The 20,702-nt window shown below is 44.7% G+C and overlaps 2 protein-coding genes across 9 annotated transcripts in view; both read left to right on the top strand.

The window, feature by feature from the left end:
- Positions 1-563: 563 nt before the first annotated feature.
- Positions 564-11,092, top strand: CLK4 (CDC like kinase 4). Of its 8 annotated transcripts, none has more exons than XM_038150354.1 (14): positions 564-708; positions 2,591-2,650; positions 3,262-3,419; positions 4,458-4,683; positions 5,852-5,942; positions 6,332-6,398; positions 7,621-7,737; positions 7,831-7,997; positions 8,100-8,194; positions 8,557-8,686; positions 8,990-9,072; positions 9,556-9,635; positions 10,564-10,651; positions 10,735-11,092. In XM_038150354.1, exons 2-14 carry the CDS (start codon positions 2,597-2,599, stop codon positions 10,870-10,872), a joined length of 1,494 nt encoding a protein of 497 aa, XP_038006282.1. In that variant the 5' UTR covers positions 564-708; positions 2,591-2,596; the 3' UTR covers positions 10,873-11,092. The 8 variants fall into 8 exon arrangements, with proteins under 8 accessions (XP_038006282.1, XP_038006281.1, XP_038006286.1 ...); XM_038150353.1 differs by having other exon boundaries at positions 564-715; XM_038150355.1 differs by lacking the exon at positions 2,591-2,650 and having other exon boundaries at positions 571-715.
- Positions 11,093-14,431: 3,339 nt separating this feature from the next.
- COL23A1 (collagen type XXIII alpha 1 chain) overlaps positions 14,432-20,702 on the top strand; it is a 176,080-nt gene continuing 169,809 nt past the window's right edge. Inside the window, exons 1-2 of the mRNA XM_038150352.1 lie at positions 14,432-14,788; positions 18,625-18,694. Of these exons, the coding sequence (XP_038006280.1) occupies positions 14,567-14,788; positions 18,625-18,694 (292 nt within the window). The 5' untranslated portion in view covers positions 14,432-14,566. The remainder of the gene's footprint in view (positions 14,789-18,624; positions 18,695-20,702) is intronic.

The raw sequence follows: 20,702 nt of genomic DNA, 5'->3' as shown, positions 1-20,702 counted from the left end.
TGCCTCAGGCCCGGCGCGCTGGGTTCTCCGCTGCCAGGCCGTGACTCAGCTGGATCCGTGAGGCAGCCCAGCGCTCCCGGCGGCACACAGCGGAGCGGGCCCTGCCCCTGCAGCTCCCGCAGATAAAATACCTGACTGGGTTTTTTACCGTGTTTAACACAGAAACGGCTCGCACAGAGGACTGTGAGCCTGAAGCCAGGCCTAACTGCGGAATCACCAAGCTGCTTAAACGCTGCGTTTGGCGAGTTCATTAGAAGGAATTAATTGGCGGTTGGGACTAATTGGTGATTTCCGCACTACTACACGCGTTTGATGAGGCAACACAGGAGAGCAGATCTGGAGTTGCCTCTGAACTCGCCCTCCACGCTTGAACTCCTCCATGAGGCTGGCTGACAAAGCCGTGAAGATGTGGGTAAAGTCGATGCCCAGCGTGTGGGATGGGGTGGCACAGGACGGCACGAACACCACCGCCGCACCGCCCCTCACAGCGGCCGCCATTGCGGCGGCACCGCCTCAGGGGCGGGGCAGGGGGCGGAGCCACCCCGGGTCTCCCGCCCCGCCAGCCCTTACGCCGTGCGTCTGACGTCACGGCGCACAGACGCCGCGAGAACGAGGGAGAAGGAGGAAGCAGCTTCTCCGCGCTCGCAGCCGCCATTTTGTCTGTGCGCGCAGGGCGGACACGGAGCTCGCTCGCTTTCTGTTCCAGTTGTAAGTGGTGAGGGCCGCCCTTCTTCGTTCTCTTTTCACCTTCGCTTTTTTTCCTCTGGCCTTTCTGTTTCCAGGGGGGACGAAGCAGTGGGGAAACGGAGCGGGGAGGCAGGGTGGGGGGTGGGGTGGGAGAGCTGCTCGCGTTGTCTCCGCGGCGCGGGGCGCATCAGGCGCTGCTTCAGGAGGTGTTGAGGGCGGAGGAGGATTCTGGCCACAGCAGCTCTGTCGGGGTCTCTGCGGAGGTGCGGAGGGCTGGGGCGGGCGGAGCTGGGCTCGCCTGGCCCGGCCGTGCCTGGCGCCCGCCCAGGCGGCGGCGGGGACCGGCCCTTCCTCCCCCGCCGGCCCCGGAGACCTCCCGGGGGAGCGTGGCGTGGAAACGGGCTCGGTGCCCCGGCTTGGGGTGGCTTGGGTTGGCGGGTGTCCCCTCCAAGATCTGCCGTGTCGGACTTTGGCCATCCCGAAGGAATAAGCCTTTGACCTCCTCCGCCTGCCAAGATTTTGAGGAGAGGCATTTAGAAATCGCTGTGTAGGCAGCTCACGGCGGGGCTTTCGTGGCCCTTTTGTGTATGGGTCTGCTCGAAAGGGGAATGGCTCCTGCCTCAGGAGCCTTATGGCAAAATGTGGGAGTGAAAACTGCCTGTGATATGGATTAGTTCCACATGCTACAGGAATGCATATGTTCGTGGCAGCTGTCAGTATTACATAAGGGAAGTTCTTCGGCGCATAAAATCAGATAGAGCACCGTAGTTAAAAACATTTAAGGTGGCTTCTAGCCTAAAATGGACTCAGACCGCTTCTGGCAATTTCCTCCTAATTTAAATTTACTTGGCTCCTTTAGGGACAAAATTTGTAATTTTTGTCTTAATTTCACTAAAGCTATGTGCATTTGATTGTAGTTAAGCAGCAGTTAGTCTTCAAGCATTTTCTTCAGCTTCCTGTGTCAAATATCCATCCTTCTTGCCCCCAAGCCCTGCTCTGCAGGACAATTTAATGGTGATTTTATTTAGATAGTTGTTAATTACAGAGCTTTAGTGCTAAAAGAAAAAAAAAAATCCCAAGCAACCATAAGTAGAACTTCCAGTTCACCTGTAGCTGAGTACGTGTGTTTGGAGCTCTGCACCTCAAGAGTAACTGAAACCTGAGTGTGCTTCAGAACCTGAGTTATGTAAGGTGAAAATACAGGAAAATGGCTTTGGAGCTGTGTAAGAAGAGAGGAAATTAAAGCACGTGAATGAAACACCGAGTCGGTTTTAATTTTTCAGGTGGTTTTGTTAGTCATTTGCTACATTAGTATTTTTTGTTTTTATTAAAATCTCACAAATGAGTAAGATTTTTTTGTGAATCATGCCTCACCCAAAATGTGTACAAGGCACTTATTTTGCACAGTTTGGTAATATGTTTTTGAATTTAAAAACATTGTTGCAGATGTCTATCGGTTTTGGTTGGGTTTTTCTTTTGTAATTTCCGGCCTCCAACGGATCTTCTGAAAGTATCAAAAAACCTTTTTTTTTTTTTTTCCAGAATAGGATTGTCATTTGCATGTTCTAGGAGTTTCCAACTTAATGCCTTCTCTTTGTATAGAGACATTGTTCTCTGTAAATTTACACGGATTTGCAGAATTTACACATGATTTACAGTCATGATTTTTCTACTCTATTGCTGTTATTGTCTCTAAACTACTGTTCTCATTGTCACTGCTTACTGCAGAAACTTTTTATTAACTTGTATGAATTCATTCTTTGGAATATAATGGAATAGATACAAACGGTTATTTTTACTTTCAAAAAACTCCTGCTGCAGATGAGTAAAAAAATAACAGTTGGTTTTGTTACAGTCTTTAATTCTACAGCCGTGTTTTACTTTGCCTTTTTTTTTTTTCCAGTTGTGCATGTACCTGTTTGAACAAAGAATTCCTGCACCTAACATCCAGCAAGAGAAGCTGGTGGGTTTTGTCTTTGGCAAATCAGCTGAACTGTAGAACGCCCACAGTCCTGCATGCTGATAGGGTGCAAAAGTTGTCACTTGGCTCCAGGTGCTCCAAAGTTGTGTTAATCCATCAGAGTTTGCAGTGGTTGATGCTAAGAGTGACTGTTTCCTGGTGTTGTGGAAATAGTTTAGTGAGACAAGTTTTTAGATTGATTGTGCATTCTTGATTTTCATGTAGTAACTTTACAATACAGTAGCAAGACATAAATCCAGATTTTCTTGTTAGAGGATGTTTGGAGAGGAAGGCTTCTTCCAATGGGAGGCTCTTTAAGGGTACTATTGTGCTTAGTCACTTGAGAGTTTATTTAAAACAGGCTTTAATGACATGTTTGAAGCTATTAAATGAGGACGAGTTGGCCTATTTAATCTTGATTTGTGTTTCATAACAGCAATAGCGTTGGGATGAGGGAGCTGTGTCTGCTGCCAAAGCGAAATAATGGGGGGAGGGAGCTGAGGAAAAATGGGCCTTTTCAGTTCTGTCATACTTGATCAAAACTGCCGTTGTTGACTTGCACCTACACTTGTGTTTGTTGATTTTTTAAATATTATTATTATTGTATTTTGCAGTGGGAGATGAGGCATTCAAAGCAATCTCATTGTCCTGAGTGGGACGACAGGAGGAGCTGGGATCAGAGGAAGCACAGCAGCAGCCGCAAGCGCAGAAAGAGGTCCCACAGCAGCGGCCAGGAGAGCAAGCACTATAAACCCAGTCGCATTTCAGAAAGGTATAACGCTCTGAACTGAGCAGTGCAAATGTTTCTTACCATGTCTAGAGTAAATGTGTTTTCAGGGTAGGAGTTCTTGAATGTCCAGAGTTGTCAGTTCCTTGTGGTTTGGCTCACTTAAGACAAGCCTGATAGGTAGTTGTTAACACAGCACCTGAATCATTAAATAGAAATTGTTGAATAAAAGCAAGTAAATGTTACTAGTTTGTCTCAGTGATGTCAGTTAAATATTGGTATTAAATACAATCAGTATTAAATTTCAAGTGAAAAAGATGCCTTTTAATTTAATGTGAACACGAGGAGGAGAAGGTTTGTTTAATCATTTAATACAGTGGTAAGTATGAATTTCTCTTACTAATTTGCAAGTGATCTGTGTTTTCTCCCACTCTGCTTTCACTGGAAAAATGTATTTTTCTGTTTTGTCTTGTTTTTTTTCTCCCCTTAAAAAGATCCAATGGAATTATTTTAAAAGCTCATACTCATGCTTATTAAAATGCTGGAAGGAGCGGGTGTACAGCAGTCAGGGAACTCTGTGCCTCAGCAGCTTTCTTAATGGTCTGTTTTCTGTGCAAAAGATCCTTGTTCCAGATACTCTGAGGTTTTAGTGTTGGTTGCAGAGCACTTAGAATGATGCTGCTTCTCTGTCTCCAGGTTTTATTTAAACCTGGAGCTTTGAAAGCATAGAAGGGATGGTTTCTGTATTGAAGGTTGTTTGTCACGTGACTTTTAAGCTTGTAATGAAGTTGCTCAGTATATTTTAGGAAGTGTTTCTCCTTTTTAAGTCTGAGTTTCTTTCTCTGCAAACTGTGGTCAGATCATACATTGTTCATGTGGATGGCTGCCATGTATTTGAGACTGACAATGTTGTTAAATTCCTAATAAAGTAACATCAAAAGCTCCACTGTTTTTGGGGAGGGAATCAATTAAAAACCATTTGTGCTGTAAAGACAGATACTGTGTAACTCAGCTCAGGTCACTTATCTTGTTGGAACCTCAAGTTTTTGAAGTGGAGAACATTCACTTAAAATATATTTTCAGTCATTATTTGGACGATAGAGCCATAAATGAAAGAGACCATCATGACCGGAGATATGTTGAGGAATACAGAAATGACTTCTGTGAAGTGTATGACCACAGGCATTATCACAGAGACTATGAAAAGAGTCACCATCATCACTATAGCAAATCCTCTGGTCGGAGCAGGAAAAGTAGTCATAAAAGGAAGCATAAGAGACATCATTGCTCCAGTCACCAATCGCATTCGGTATGAGTAATTTTTAACTTTATTATTCATGAATTAGTGGTAATAGACTTCTTAAATGAGTGCTAGAGCTGCAATTCCTGATCCACGGTACTTTAAGAAATACATTATTAAAAAAGGATTTGTATTTATTTGAGTCTGATTGTGGAGCATGTGAATATGTTGTTAGTTGAGATTCTTGAATCACTGTTGGGTGGGGGGTGGGATCATCAGTACTAGCTGTGCACTGGGAATGTAGGTGATTGGTAGTCAGATTCACTGGGGTTGATCTGAAAAATGTTACCTTGAAATTGAAGACAGGCAGCTGTCCTCTTTTAAAGTAGGGTTATCACTTAGCTTTGCAGCATAGTGAACTCTACTTTTTCAGGTAGATTCTGAGATCCACCCTATTGCTAAAAGTAATAGAGATGACATGCCTTTTTAACATGAGTTGAAAGTATAAATGTGCATGTCTGGTAAATGGATGTGAACAATTTTACACCTAATTCCAGAAAGCTTTGATAAGCCCTGTGCCCAGCTAATGGCACCTAATGTCTTATGAGATGGGATAAGTTTGCTGCTTGCCTTCTTTGAAGGCGTGCTCTTTGAATTCCTCATGATTGTCATGATGCCCACTGATGCATCTACAGTTCCAGGTGTTTTATACCGCTTTTCTGCAGTAGAACAGCAAGGTGTATTAGATTATATAATGCAAATTAAGGACTTCCGAGTAATTTTTCTCCCCTCTGTAAGCATGGGGGAAGTAAAATTGTTTACATGAGTGGATGTTTTAAGAATAGAAACATTTCACCTGACTGAGAGCTTAGGTATGTACATAAATACTGGTTTTTGCTATTTGCTAGCAAAGAATTAGAAATAGCAGTGTTGCAGTCTTAATCTGTCTTCAATTAAGCCACTGTTTGAGAGACAAAATTGTGTTGTTTTTTTTTCTGTTGCTTGTATCACTTTAAGTATTTATCTGAAAATCTGTTCCTTGCCATGTTTTTCTTCTGTAACATAAACTGTGCCCTGTGAATTTCTGGGGACTGAATTTGAAATTGCTCCTGCCAACTGTTCGTGGCCTGGTGTGTAACTGAATGCCTGAATATCTCCCCGCTGAATGAATTGCGTATTCTGCCCTGAATTCACTCTGATATATTGATTGGCTGGACGATCTTGGTGCCGTTCCCAGAAGAGTCACCGAAGGAAAAGATCCAGGAGTGTAGAGGATGATGAGGAGGGTCACCTGATCTGTGAAAGTGGAGACGTTCTAAGAGCAAGATGTATAGAACATTTTTCAACACTTTTAAAAAACTTTTCAGAAAAAAATCTGTTTAGAATAGTATGTCAGAGGAGGGGGGCTAAAGAAATCTCATTGCTCTTTTTGTTCTGTTTTTTTTTGTGCTTTTTTGTTTTTTTGCATATCTTCTTTTCTGTAGAATTTAAATACTGTGTTCAAAAAGTTCCAATTAGTAAATGAACTTGAGAGTAGAACAAGAGATAGTTTTTTTGGCTAACTGTTTTCATTACTCCTGTCCAATAAAATAATGCATTCTGATGCTGAAATTTAAAGTAATTATGCTTTTGTAATGGCACATTTTAAAATCTACATTAATATGTTCATTCTCCTTTAAGTAGTTGTATAATTCTAACTTATTTTTGTTCTTTTTAGATGAAATTGTTGCGACTTTAGGAGAAGGAGCTTTTGGAAAAGTAGTGGAGTGCATAGATCATGATATGTAAGTGGTGGGTTATTTTAATCAGTGGATCTCATTATAAAAGCTACTTAGATCAGAAATTAAAGCTTGAGGACATTTTATTTAAGAGAAAGTTGCAGCCGAAATGCCCTTTTTGTGTTTTGTTTCATTTTTCTGTTAAGTACTGCTGCTGTAACTGGAGAATGTGAGAGCAGCTGAAGAGTGCAGAGCTAGTTTGGAACTTTTTTAAAGGCGGTACAGTGACATTCTGAGAAAGCAGTTTTGGTTCTTAGTGGAAGCAGTTTCTGGAAGGCCGTTGCTTGAGCTGTAAATTGCTATCCTCAGTTTTCATAATTAAAATTATCCTTTAAAGTTTTTTTTGAATCAACAGTAACCTAGTATGGAGTACTTTTTTAATTAAATGTTTGCTTCCATGTGGGGGGCGTGTCTGGTGAAGGAGAAGAAACTTAACTGTATTTCCAATAATTCTGTATGTTCTAACAGTTACTCAGACTATTTTAACTGTATCTTTTATATCAGCAGTTCTCTGACATGGTTTTAGTACTTTTGCCTCTGCGTTTGGTTTGTTTGTTCTGTCATTTCATAAGTGAAGTCTGTTCTGGAGTTTGAGGTCATGTTTTGTGGGCAGAGAGTGTTCTGAAGTTGTTAGAATTGAAAGAGCTCTGCAGAGACAAAAATTGTCTTAAGAGCAAATGGGACAGAAGGAGCTGTGTCTGTGTTCCATTCGAGTAACAGCCTTACAGTCTGAATGCATGCAGGCGTTCAGTGCCGGGCAGTTTTCACTGGTGTAAACTGCTCATAATCCAAACTTCAGAAATTACTCAATTCCCGATTCCATAAGAGCACTGGAAAAGAGCCAGCACAAGTTGTGCAAGTTGCAGGAAAAAAAACCATCAAGTTTTTCTAGAATTTTTGTTCAAATGAGAACTTTGTTAATTTTTTAATCATTCTGCTGGCAGATGCCCAATGTTTTTCTACTTCAGGTGAGATGATAACACTGAGAAGTCATTAACAGAGCGTGTACTATAAGTATTTGAGAAAGGAAAGATCAGGATTACTTTTTTTTTATAAAAACTGTTCTGGTTGAGTGCAGCATGCTTAAATCAAATTCCCCTAATCCAACTCGTAATTCTCCATGACCTTTAATCTTCCTGTGTTTCTTTTATTAAAATCAAGCTGCTTTGGGGTTGTGGGTATTTAGGAATAATTGATTCAGTTTGCTATGCTTTACTTTCTTTTCAAGGAGAGGAATGCATGTAGCAGTTAAAATAGTGAAAAATGTTGGTCGATACCGGGAGGCAGCCCGTTCAGAAATACAGGTGTTGGAACACTTGAACAACATGGATCCAAGCAGCAATTTGTAAGTATGAAATTTGAGTGGTCAGCATACCAAGGACTTGAGGAAGGTGATTTATTCAATAGTTTTTAATTTGTTTTCTTTCTTTCCTCTAAGCCGCTGTGTCCAGATGCTGGAGTGGTTTGATCACCATGGCCATGTCTGTATTGTTTTTGAGCTACTGGGACTCAGTACTTATGACTTTATTAAGGAAAACAGCTTTCTGCCATTTCATATTAATGACATTAGAAACATGGCCTATCAAATTTGTCAGTCTATAAACTGTAAGTAAATTTCAGTACTCCTTTTAAATATGTGGGTGTGTTTTAGTTTCTCCTTGAATTTAATGTGTAAATTATGGAATACTGTTCTCTTTTTCCTTGTAGTTCTACACCATAATAAACTAACTCACACAGATTTAAAGCCTGAAAATATCTTGTTTGTGGAGTCTGATTACATAGTGAAGTACAATGCCAAAATGGTAAGTTTGTTCTGTGTTTCTCCCAACTTAAATAGCACTACTTCTGTCTTCATTGAAACGTCTCTTAAAAAAAAAAAAAAAAGAGATAACAAGTACCTGAAGTTAACTTAAGGTTAACAAAAGAGGAAAAGAACTCTTGTTACTGTGAATGGTCTTTACTCAGCTGTTTTGGGCATTGAGATAAAATCACTTTGTTACCCGCTCTTCTTTCTCGGAGCATTGAGCTGCACAGGAATTAAAGTATTTGGAGGAAGTGTTTTGTTACACATTTTATGCTAGCTGGTACTTTGAAGATAATGTGATAATGCCTTTTGCCTAAGCATGCTTTTTAAAAGTATTAACAGCATTTTGGTTTCTTGCAGAAACGAGATGAACGCACTTTGAAAAACACAGACATCAAAGTTGTTGATTTTGGAAGTGCGACTTTTGATGATGAGCATCATAGCACATTAGTGTCTACCAGACATTATAGAGCTCCTGAGGTTATTTTAGGTCAGTAAAGACTCATAAACCCTCTGGAAGGTCATTGCAGTTCATTCAGATGTCTTTACTTCATGAACTGGAGTAGTTGTTCATGGTTCTGGTAATCAGTCATCTTTCAGGTGGTGGGGGTAAAATTATTCAGAGTAAACAGTAAAAGAAATATTCTAAAATCAGAAACAAACAGCAGGGTTTGAGAAGGGCATGGAGAATAAGTTGGGCATCAGTAAATGTGTGGCAACTGGGTGTGTGCTTTGTGGGTTACACATTTTAAGAATATGCTAAGAAGTAAAACAAACTTTGCCTATTTTGCAGCACTGGGATGGTCTCAGCCTTGTGATGTGTGGAGTATTGGTTGTATTCTGATTGAGTATTACCTGGGATTTACAGTGTTTCAGGTGTGTATGTAAGCTTAAATAGAATGTGTTTCTTACAGACTACTGATTTTAATCTTTTAATGACATGCACATAACTGTGTAAAAGGCAGAACGCCATGGGCTTTTAAGGATTATATAGATGAGATTGGAAAACCAGCATCCATACAGGAAAATGTAACATCTTGGATATCTCCTTCAGAATATCTAAGATGATCTTTTCTGGCATTTTGAGTGAAGAAGACTGTTGTGTTACTGCTGTAATTAGGAGTAAAGAAAACACTTGTACAATACTTGGTTTATGAACTGTTGTTCAAGGGTCATCCTCTCTGTGGAAAGTGTTATATAATCTACATTGCATAATCTGTTCTTAATAATTGAAAATGGCAGAGTTTAAAGATACTGTGACAGTGCTCTGACAAAAACGTGTTTGCAGTCTGATTGTTGTTACCAAGTGGCTCAGAGGAGAAAAATGGGCTAAATGCTTTCATTGCTTTTTCCACACAGACTCATGATAGTAAAGAACACCTGGCAATGATGGAAAGAATACTGGGGCCTCTGCCCACTCACATGATTAAGAAATCCAGGTATGTTCAATGTAGAAGTGGTAAGTTGCCCAATATTTTCTCTTACAAGAGAAATTGCAAAGTTGCCATTGTAAGCCATGAGTTGCTGCAGATCAACAGAAATTCACAGGCAACCTTAAGTAGTTGACAGTAGTCCTCTTTTCTGATTTTAGTATGAATGATCAGCCTCTTGAGCTGTAACTTGAGTATATTCTAAGTCTTTAAAGCTAAGTTTGGTATGGTCACCTCAAGAGTATTAGATATAAATTTTTCTTTGAACTCCCAGAATGAAGAACATGTTGTCATCACAATAGTTATGGCAAGGAAGAAGAGGGTCCTTGCTTGCTAATACAGCTGTCATCCTCTTCTGCTGCCCCTCCATATCCCTCAGATACGTGCTTCAGTGATCTTTCTCTCTTCCTCAAAGATAACTCTGTGCAGCAGGAGTTTCTCACTTCCAGGCCAAGGAGAAGCAGCCAGAACAGGGTTCTCCCCTGACCTCTCCATGTCCAAAATTTAGAGGTCCTGGGATTTGATAGTCCATTTTCTTTCTTACATAAGCTGTTCTCTTGCCAGCTCATGTAGATAATTCTGTAACTCATGTTAGAGCAGAACTGCAGTAATTCTGGGTTGGATGATTTATATTGTTTGTTACGGTTGTCCAGTAGATTATGGTGCATTTTGAAAAAACACTAAAAAGCTTGGAAAGCAGCAATTGCAATAGATTCAAGTAATATTAAAACCAAAAGCTACTGTGTTCTAATTATTGTGGCAGCAGTAATAGAAACTCAGCAGATCTCTGTGGATAAATGCACACTAAAAGAAATGTTAGCTCCCAAATGCAGAGATACATGCAGGAGCACTTATTGGTGTTTTAAAGCTTCTTGGAAAAGCATCTGCTTGCTGTGCGCACTGACACCAACTTCTTGTTATTTCTCTTGTCCTGCAGAAAACATTATTTTCACCATGACCAGTTGGACTGGGATGAGCACAGCTCTGCTGGCCGGTACGTCAGGAGACGCTGTAAGCCTCTGAAGGTAGGAGACAGCATTTTTATTGCTCTGCTGGACTGCAGTTGTGAAAGCTCTCTCTAAAATACCCTCCTGCTTTTTTCTTTCAGGAATTCATGCATTGCCAAGACACAGATCATCAAAGTCTCTTTGACCTTGTTCGCAGAATGCTGGAATATGACCCAGCCAAAAGAATTACTCTTGATGAAGCCTTGCAGCATCCTTTTTTTGATCCATTAAATAAATAAATTCAAAGATCATCTATGCTTCTTCAAGGAGATTTCCTAGACTGTGTCAGTCAGTCAGCAGAGATTGCATGAAACTTTTGTAAGCTTTAAATTATTTTGTACAGTTAAGTCTGTAAATAATTACATATGTTTTGTATAACTGTTATGTTTACCTTGTTGAGCAGTTGTAGTCTTATGGGTATCAAAGTGAAAAAAATAAAAGTAATTTTCATTTTTGAAAGCCTGCACCATTCTCCTTTTACAGATTATGCTAGTGGAACCTCTGAGTGTGGGTGAGGAGTCTGGGTTAGCTGAAGGAGTTCTGGAAAACTTCCTTTTGTTAGTCTTGAAGAAAAGATCCATCTAGTTATGCCGTATGTAACAGTTTCATGGCATTTTGAACCATGGTTGGAAACAGTGTATATCTTAAGTAGGTGGCTTTTGTGGGTCACCTTTTTCCCAGATTTTCTGTTCCATAGTGTGCATTGCTCCCCAGGCACTAATTAGCTCTTGGAAACTTGTCTGATGACTTCAGTTTCAAGTATTCGCAGCTAATCTTTTTAGTTAAGATTTGTACAGTAACATTTCCCATTTTCAATATTGTTTCTAGTCATTAAAGATGAACATTTTAATAATAAGTTTTTAGACTGTCCTGCTACAGAGAAATACAGTGTGCCACAGAACTGTGGTGTATTTAAGCTCTTGCAGTAGCGAGATCATTCTGAAGTCTTCAATGTGTATTTCTGTGGAGTTTTTTTGTAGTTTCTGGTAAATGAAGCGGCCTTGAGAACTGAGGAGTGCTGGCTTTGAGACTGTACAGGATGGAGGTGGCCAGGTTCTCACTTGTGGTTCCTGAGCTCTGGTACTGGGTTGAGAAGGAAATGGTGCAACTTTCCAAGACCCATTAATGTACTTTGGTAGTTTTGGGGTTTCCACATCTATAAGTTGATGATTTTTACTTCACCTCCCTTAATCCATTTGACACTGTATGGGTGGCTTGCTGAGCAGTAGGGAGGGAGCCTTCCCTGGAAAAGTTCATTCTGACTGTAATAAGCAAGTTTGGGCTATTTATTTTAATCCTGACTTTCCTGCACTAGCATTTCTTCAAAGGAAGGAAACTAAATTGTTTTGGCTCCACAGGAGCCTGACTTCAGGTTTTGTGCTTGCTGAGTTAGCCCTAATACACAGTAAGATTTTAACCTGATGTCGAGGAGGCTTCATTTGCAAGAGGCACCAGACATGCATATCACTGAGCTTGGGGGTAGAATAGAGCTGGGCCAGGCTTTGAAAGCTTATCTTCTGTTACTAGTGCCACCTCCTGGGCTTGATTACAGCTCATCACAGCCACCTCCTTTCCTTGGATGTTGGTGTTGATGACATTGTTTCTGCATGGCATGACAGAAAATGTAACAGTCTGTGCCGTGCAGGTCAGCTCGGTAGGGCTGAGCAGGACAAGAGTAAATTCCTTCTCTTCTTCCCCCAGTATTTTCCATCCCCCAGCTACAGAGGCAAAGCAAGGCCTTGGCTGAGTGTATCAGCTAAGCAATGCAAATCAAAGGCAGATGGGGGGAGAAAAGTTTATATGCTGCTATAACAATAAAACTGTAACCATAAAACAGTTCTGTTGAAATTAGGGAAAGATGGTGTGCTCTTGCTTACAGAGTGCTTCTAGCTGTTGTTGTAGGTACTGAAATTTGTGCTGGATAAAGGAGAGACAGCTTAGCTCTATTATAAAGCCATCTTTAAATTGACTTTTCTTCTTCCAGTAAATTTAAAAGCAGTGTCAGGATTAGTGTGGCACCTGCAGCAAGGTGCCCAGGGCTTTTGCAACATCTATGCGTGTTGGTTTGCTGGCACATGAGCCCAAGGCCCCTGGGCTCCCCAGGGAAACTGTGGGGCTCTGGGCAGCACCCCAGGGCAGAGTTTGGTGCTGCAGGGCTGCCCTCAGTGCTTCTGTCTTTACTAGGGGATGAATTTTTATGTGCACACACCACTGTCATCTTCACACTTGAAGTTGGTAATCTCTGCATGTTTGGATCAAGCTATAGCTGTTAAATAATTAGAAGAGCATTCCCATCTATTTCTGCACTTCAGATTTCCAACTCTTGTACCTTCAAAATATGGTCTGTGACTGGGTCAGACCAACAGTGTGCATTTCCATAGTGCACCAGTCACGCTTTTTACTAAACAAAGAGCACAAGCTGGAATAAAAAAGTGGACAGCCCAGGCTTCAGCACTGAAGTGCAGAGTGTGAGATCCAGGGCTCCAGAAGCTGAGGGAAGAGTTGAGCTCGGGGCTAAACTGCATGGGACTGGCATTTGGATTTCTGGGGCAGGAACTGATCTGGTGCAGGAGTGATCAGTCCCGCCTGTTCCTTCAGTGTCTGGATATCAGGGCTGCCTGGAGGGCTTGAGTCACATAGGACAAGATGCTTTCCACCCGAGCATCTCCCCAAAATGATGGCACTGTGTGTGTTCTGCTGCTCTCACGGAGCTTGTAAGGAAAGCCTTGGCATGCTCATACAAAGGACAGGGGGGAGAAGGAGGTAAGAAAGAGGATCTCACAGAAACCTGGAGTTTTCTTTTATCTTCAAGATGTAAGAAAGCAGAAACTGGCTGTCAGCAAATGCTATGGATTTACCTGGTTTAGTTGCTTTGGAAATAGCTACAAGAAGCCTGTCTGTGTGTGTGTGTGTTTTATTAACATAGAATCTGACATTGGTAATGTTACTGACATTGTAGCGTTTCATAATTCTGTCCTAGGCTTCAATCGTCTATTCTAGAATTAAGAATTTCTCCTTAAAGGGCAAGTGCCTGTGTCCAGGGGGCCAAGGGTACACTGGAATTTGTATACCGTGTGCTTGGAATCTAGACAAGCATTAAGCTGCAGGAGGATCTTTTATAGCTGAGTTGTGATGCTCTGTCTAAGGGCAAGGAGGAGGGATGACAGACTATGTGGATGCTCGGAGCTTATGCGGGAGCAGTTTTCTCTCGTTCAAAAGCTCACGAAAGTGGATGGAGCACTCCACTGGGATAACCGTGAGGTACAGTGCACGGTCGGGTTCCTCTCTAAGACAGATCGCGGTGCAGACGGGCAGTAGGGAGAAGGTACAAAGCTCCCGGGCGGGTGACGCCTCTCGCAGGTCGCACGCTCCAGGGGCGCCGGGGCCGGGCTCAGCCGCCGCCCGCCCGCTCTCCCGGCGGGGGGAGCCCGCTGGAGGGCGCCCGGCCCGCGCCCGCCGCCCCCGCCGCGGGCAGCGCCGCTGCCGGCACCGGAGCGGGGAGCGGAGCGGGGCCGCCCCGCCGGCAGCCTGCGCTCCGGAGGGGCTCTCGCAGCGCCCCGCCTGTGCAGCGCGGCCGGACCCGGGGGGCGCGGGGTCCACGCGCGGGCGGGCGGGGATGGGCCGGGGGGAGCGGTCCCCGCGGGGGGCCGGGCAGCGGGGGTGGGATCTGCTCCGCGTAATCCCCCATGGGGGGCGGCGGGCCGCGCTCGGAGCATCCCCCCTTCCCCAGCGCGGGGGGAGGCGGCGGGGGAGCCGCCACCCCCCGCTTCCTCCGTTTAAGACCCGGGCCGGCGGGGCGAGCGCAGGAGAGCGGCCGCTCCGCAGCTCCGGCCCCACGCCCGCGGCGCGCACGGGGCGGCGCTGGATGCGCCGGCGGCGGGAGGCGGGCGGCAGCCGAGCGGGACCCCGCGCAGCGGCGCGGAGCGCGGCGCGATGAGCGCGGGCAGCGGCAGCGGCGCCGCCGGCGCGGCGGGCACCGCCACCTCCGCGCTGTGCCTGCTGCTCTCGCTCACCGCCGTGGCCGTGTGCCTGCTGCTGGGCGCCAAGACGGCGGAGCTGCAGGGCCGGCTGGCCGCGCTGGAGGAGCGGGGCGCCGCCGGGCACGGGCCGCTGCTGGACGCGCTGCAGCCCCGCGTGGAGCAGCTGTTCCGCGAGGTGAGTGCGAGGCGGCTCCGCGGCCCCGCGGGCGGGCGCGCAGGACCGGCCGCTCCGCGGCGCGGCGACAGGATCGGGGAAGGCGCTCCGGCCCCGCTCCGCCACGGGGTTCGCTCCATGTGTCACCGGCTTCTCATTCTATGTGAGAAAACTTACTCCCTTCTGCCAAACTTTCCCGTTTTTGCTGCCGTTCCTATGAATCAGGCGTAGGGCGAGGCGTGGCAGAGCCCACCTTGATTAGAAGAGAAAACGCCCCAGGTGAAGGGCCGGCAGTCAAAGGTTAGAGGACATGCGACTTTCCCCCTTATTCTATTCACTGTCACAGGTAACCCGAGTACTTTAACTATTTGTCTTGGGATTTAATGGACCATAATTTCCTTGTTAGAAATTATGAACATGATCCCCGCTATCTGGACGGTCTGTCACAGACTGTTGTGGTCTGGCAGCGCAGAACTGATTTATGGCAGGCAGAGGAGACCCGCCACTTGTTACTTCACTTTCAGCCCTGGGGTTTTCTGAAATTATTCAATAAATATTTCTGTGCTGAACAATTCCGCCTACTCGGAGAACTATTATACACACTGATGCCCTTCTCGGTGCCTAACTGAACCAAATCTTTGGGAGAAGTTTCACTTTATCCCAGGGTTATCTTTTTCCCGATTCTGGTGTTTAGGTTTGGGGCTTTTTACAGGCAAGGGGGACGTGAAGGGCTCCATCACTCATAGGAAATGCTTGAAGATCCCGCTGTTGGTTTGCTGGATTTGTATAAACAGTAGTTCATAAAGTTCAGCAAGATTCAACACGGCTTGTGGGGCTGCTGAACGGCGTCCCTGAGTGATCAGTTCTGACATCTGGGGAAGGTTTTACACCGGGATTTTATTAATGGCCTGACTGCGGTGCAAAACATGCGTTAAAATCACGACAGCCACGAAGCCTCAATCATGCGAAAATGTGTTTGTATGTGGAGCTCTGTGAAAGCTCTGGGGCTGTGAGCAGGGATGGAGGCAGTGCTGGGGGCACGGGGAGACAATTTCTGATGCTGTGTGTTGCTGTTGGAGCTAGGGTGAGGGTGTTGCTGGCACCACCACAGCATGTTCTTTTGCCTGGAAACTTGGGTGCATTGATGTGCCTCGATAAAAGTGAAATGTTTTTTTTTTTTTTTTTTTGTGAAAACCCTGAATACCAGACCGGGGGGGGGGGGGGATGCCTGTGAGGCACAGTCACAGCCTCTAGTTAATGTCTGTTCTTCAGGCAGGAATTAGCCTGCCAGTTGTGGCAGTGGTTCTGTTCCAATTACCCCAATAAATGTGCTTAGCAATGGGAATGGTTTCTGTGGCACTGCCTAAGATCATGTGCAACCTCTTGCTGAGATTTAGTTAAGTGTGGAAAGCTTGTTTTGTACTGGGAATGCTCAGATGGAGTTTGTGCAGGGGAAAATAAAGCAAAACCACATAATTGGGTTTCTAATGGAAGAGTGAGCTTGTTGAAACGTTTAGTGTGACCGAACTTTTGTCAATGCTAAAGCAAATTTTGAATCAAGCAACAAATTTGATGAATCCATAGTAGTAATTGCACTATCTATTAATGGTGATTTTAAATGAACCTCTTAATTTATGGTAAAGTTTCAGAAAGTGTTTCTTGCCCAAACTCTGTTACATAAGATCACTTGCTTGTCAAGCAACTGCTGCCCTTTCTCTGCTTGAGAGTTTCTGGAGAATGAGAGACTATTTCCATCGTCATGAGCATCAACTGATGCCTGGGGTCAGTTATTTTGTTAAATTCTGTGTTGTTCCTCCTTTGAAGTTTACCACAGTATTTCAGAAGTGAAACCAAAGCTCCATACGCTCTCTGTGCATGACCCAGCATCCTTTGTTCTCTGCCACGACCCAAAAAGCTTTACTCCTTGTACCAATGGAGGGGTTTGTTGGCATAATTTATGGCAGAGCTGTGTATAGAGAACAGCAAATACAACACCAATACACTGGCTCTGTTCCTTTTGGTGCTGTTTAAATGTTTGGCGAGTAAAAGGGGATAGGAAATAATATAGGAAGGGTAAGTGTGTAGTTAAGGTAATGAAAGCCAATTTGGACAGCAAGGATTTAGTTTCTGGCTCTGTGACAGACATGCATGTATCTCTGGAGAAATTGCTGATTTGACTGTGGCAGGACCTTGCCCTTCCCTTGGCTTGTCCCGGTAGTGGGATGTGCTGCAGGCTCCTGCTTTGATGCCCTCTGAAACACTGCCAACAGCACGGTCCGGACGTGGCAGCATCTCCACTTGCTCTGTGTCAAAAGCCCCAACTCCAAGTGTGTAGTTTTCACACTGGATGGAAAATATTAACAGGAGGATTATAGAAACATCCAGTTGTTGTAAACAAAGCCGGACCATTTTGTTCACAAAGGATTTATTGTCCGCAGTGTCCAGATTAATCAGTTTCATGACAAGAACAATTCAATGGGAGAACAGAGGACTCGCTCCAGGATTCAGATCTCCTCTGCTGTTCCCAGTGATGCCTGCTAAACCAAAAATGTGGGAGAGCTTGTTTTCATTTCCTCGAGCATCTTCATCATCCAAATTACTTTAAAAGTAAACAGATAGAACTTGAGCAACTCTGTAACATTTAGACTGCAGGTGGCTGTCAGAAAAATCTCCTTAGATTTTTTTTTTTTTGCCACATTTTCTCAAGGAGGGTGTATGTTTTGCAGAAGGCAGCTGGATTGTTGTGGTATTTATACTTCCCTTAGGACAACTTCTCTGTCAGGTGCTATGAAACCATGTTGATCCTTTCAGGACCTCTTAGCTTCACATCCAAGCAGATAGAGGAAGCATAGGATTTCAACAACAGATAAAACTATTTAATCCTCAGAATAAAAAGAAAATAACCTAATTCACAGGTAGCCTAATTCCTGAATAGTCCACAGTGTTCAAATATTTGAAAAGGGACTGGGTCATCAGTTGTACAATGTCAAGTCTTAACACCCTAAACTGAATAAGTACTTTGAATTTTCTCTCTTTGAAATGTAGGGACTCCAGTTGTCAGATTATTGGTTTGTCTTTTGGCAAGTACTTTAGGTAGGACAGGGCATTCCTGGAGGACTGAGAGAGTGAAGATTGTGGGTGAAGATGAGCTGTTCCCACCCTTGCTGGGCTGTCCCAGGCAGGGAGGATGCCTGAGCTAATGTAATGTACCTGTCATCAGGCTCATTAACTTGGGCTTGGCAGTGGGCTAATGCAGGCACGAACAGCCTGGTTGGCTCAGGGAGCAGCCAGAGTGTGCACACATCTGCCTGCAATATGCCACGTAGACATGAATTCTAGTTTCATGAATTTTTATGTGTTCTAGTTAACCCCATTGATGAGTTTTTCACTTTGGGGATGGAAACGCTGGGCTTTGGGTAGGCCTGAAGGTGGGTGAGCACTCCAGTCTTGACTGTCCTTTATCCCATCCCTCTGCTAAAGAAACCTCTAACACTCCACAGAGCATGAATTTTAAGTACAAAATCAACCAAATCAGGTCACGTCTGAACATGGGACTTGTAAGGGAGCTCAGGATGAATCCTGCCAATGGATCTTTGCTCAAGGGACTTTGGGATGTGCAGGAGGAGTGTCTGCCTGCTCCCTGTGAGTGCTGTAGGCCACCACTTGCTCAGAAACATTCAATATTTACGTGCTACTGTGGCATAGGACATTATCCAAGGAGGCTGAACGCCACAGGATGAAACCATTACCCATCCCTGGAAGGAAGCCGGATGGTTTGGATGTTGGCATGCATGCACAGTCCGTGTTTAGGTGTAATGTACTCTCTAAAGGGCTGTTTTCGTTCTCCCTCCACACAGAAACTCGGCGAAGGACTGGCGAAGCTGCGGACGGCGCGAGAGGCTCCCCCGGACTGCGTGTGCCCCCCAGGTAGGTGCCAGGTACCAGCACAGCCGGGGCCACCCAGCCACTGAGCTCCTCCTCTCCTGTTTCACACGCTCCTTTCCATGGAGGAAAATGTGTTCAGAAGTGTTTTTCCCCAGCTGAAGCACTCCAACATCTCCCAGCGCCTTGCTTTGGCCTGTTTACAGATCAAGGAGTTTGAGGTTTGGACAAAAGCGACGTTTGGCTATAAGAATAAAAGAGTGAAGAACTTGACTGGGTTGTGAGCCCTGGGTGTTGGGCCAAAACAATTTAGAAGTAGTAACAAAATCACTGGGGCTTAATGCAAGTGTGATAATTAAAAGCTGCAGCCTCTCTGCCTTTTCGGAGGGCAGGATTTCTTTTGCTGTCACCGATTGTTTAAATTTCCTCCCAGAGTTTAATGAACTTCTAAAACCGTCAAAACTTCCTGTTCTGCTGTGGAAGTGCATGCTCCTTGGAAACAATAAACAGCTTAGATTAGTTTGTAAAGGAACCTCATTTACAGAAATATTCTGTGAAGTGCTCTGCTGTCGCACTGAAGGGCGCAAGTGGCTTTGAGCTGGGGCACTTCGAGCCTTTATTTTCTTTTTTTCTTCTCACAAAAGTAGTGAAAGATGGGTGAAAGATGTGCAGTGCTTTGATGCGAGAGAATTCAATGTTACAAGGACTTGAAAGCAGCAGAGAGCTCCATTCTAGTTTTAAAGAAAATAAACAAACAGTAAATGCTACATGGAGATGGCAGAATAGGCGAAGGGGCAGGGTCGATTTTCCCTGCCACCCTGGATACAAATCCTACCAAAACACACAGTGTTTGTCCATATTTCACAGGACAAAAAAAAAAAAAAAAAAAAAAAAAAAAAAAAAAAAAAAAAAAAAAAAAAAAAGCCTTTTTCCCTCGTGAGATTATGTTTAATCTCAGAAACATTTCACTAATGATGCTCTTAAATGTACTCACTGCTTTTCTGGTGGAAGGCTCCCTGTGTGCCTCACTGCCTGGTAACAAAACCCACCAGCTGAGAAACAAATCCTGCTTATTTTCAGCTCTTTGCAAGGTGGTCAAATCAGATTTCTCTCTTGTGGTGCACAGACCCAACAAGTCCACCAACCTCACGGGACTCTGTGGCTGTGTCTTTCTCTGGTCTGGGCAAACAGGGCACTGCTGGTGTGCTTAAGTGGTCAAGAGGCTTTTCCTTTGCTCTTCGGAAAGCAATTGGGATTGAAGAGGCTTCTTTTGTCCAGGAAAGTCCCAATTCTGTTCCGGGTCACTGAGTTGCTGGTCGCTGTGTTTGGGAGATGGGGGAAGAGAGGAAGGGGAAGGTTTTCCCACGTGCTGCTGAAATGCTCGTTACAGTCATTAGTAACGAAACAAAGTAATTTGTGAGCCCAGGGAAGGAGAAGTGATTTCCTGGTGGGTAGGAAATGTCCCATCGGTGGCTGCTCCGGGCCACCACTGCAGGGAGCTGACTGGGGATGTGCTGCTGGACTGTCCTGAAGCCTTTTGGCTGTTTTTGAGCAAATCAAAGACATCTTCAGCTGTGTTTCATTCTTTTCCTCCTGAAAAAGGCTGAATTGCCTTGTTCTCTGTAGTTAAAGAGCTCGGTCTGGAAACATCTGAGAGCTTGTGGCATTCGCTGCTGAGCTACACCAGGTTGCAAACCAACAGCTGAGCTTCAGTGTGCCTCTGCACTGAAAAAGCAGCCCCAGGTGAAAGGAAAATTTCCTTGTGGAGGGGATGGGGAGATGCTGCCAGCCCCACTCCTGGCTCCCATGGGCGGCTGGTGGGTATCCTGAACACCTGGGCAGGGCAGCTTTTCTCTGCCAATAACCCTGCCAGGCTAAAGAATTCCTCATTACGGCCGGATTTAAAGGCAGCTGGGGAGAGAGAGCCGAGGATGAGGATGCTCCGTGCATTGCCATGCAGGCGTGCTCCCTCCCTCTTTGGAAAGGCGGCACCGGCTGCCCCAGAGCCACCCGTGGGCAGCGGCAGGAGCAAGCACAGCCTCAGAGCCGGCCG

Source organism: Motacilla alba, chromosome 13 (assembly GCF_015832195.1).
Source record: "Motacilla alba alba isolate MOTALB_02 chromosome 13, Motacilla_alba_V1.0_pri, whole genome shotgun sequence".
Taxonomy (NCBI): domain Eukaryota; kingdom Metazoa; phylum Chordata; class Aves; order Passeriformes; family Motacillidae; genus Motacilla; species Motacilla alba.
This window is presented reverse-complemented; position numbering and strand designations above follow the sequence as displayed.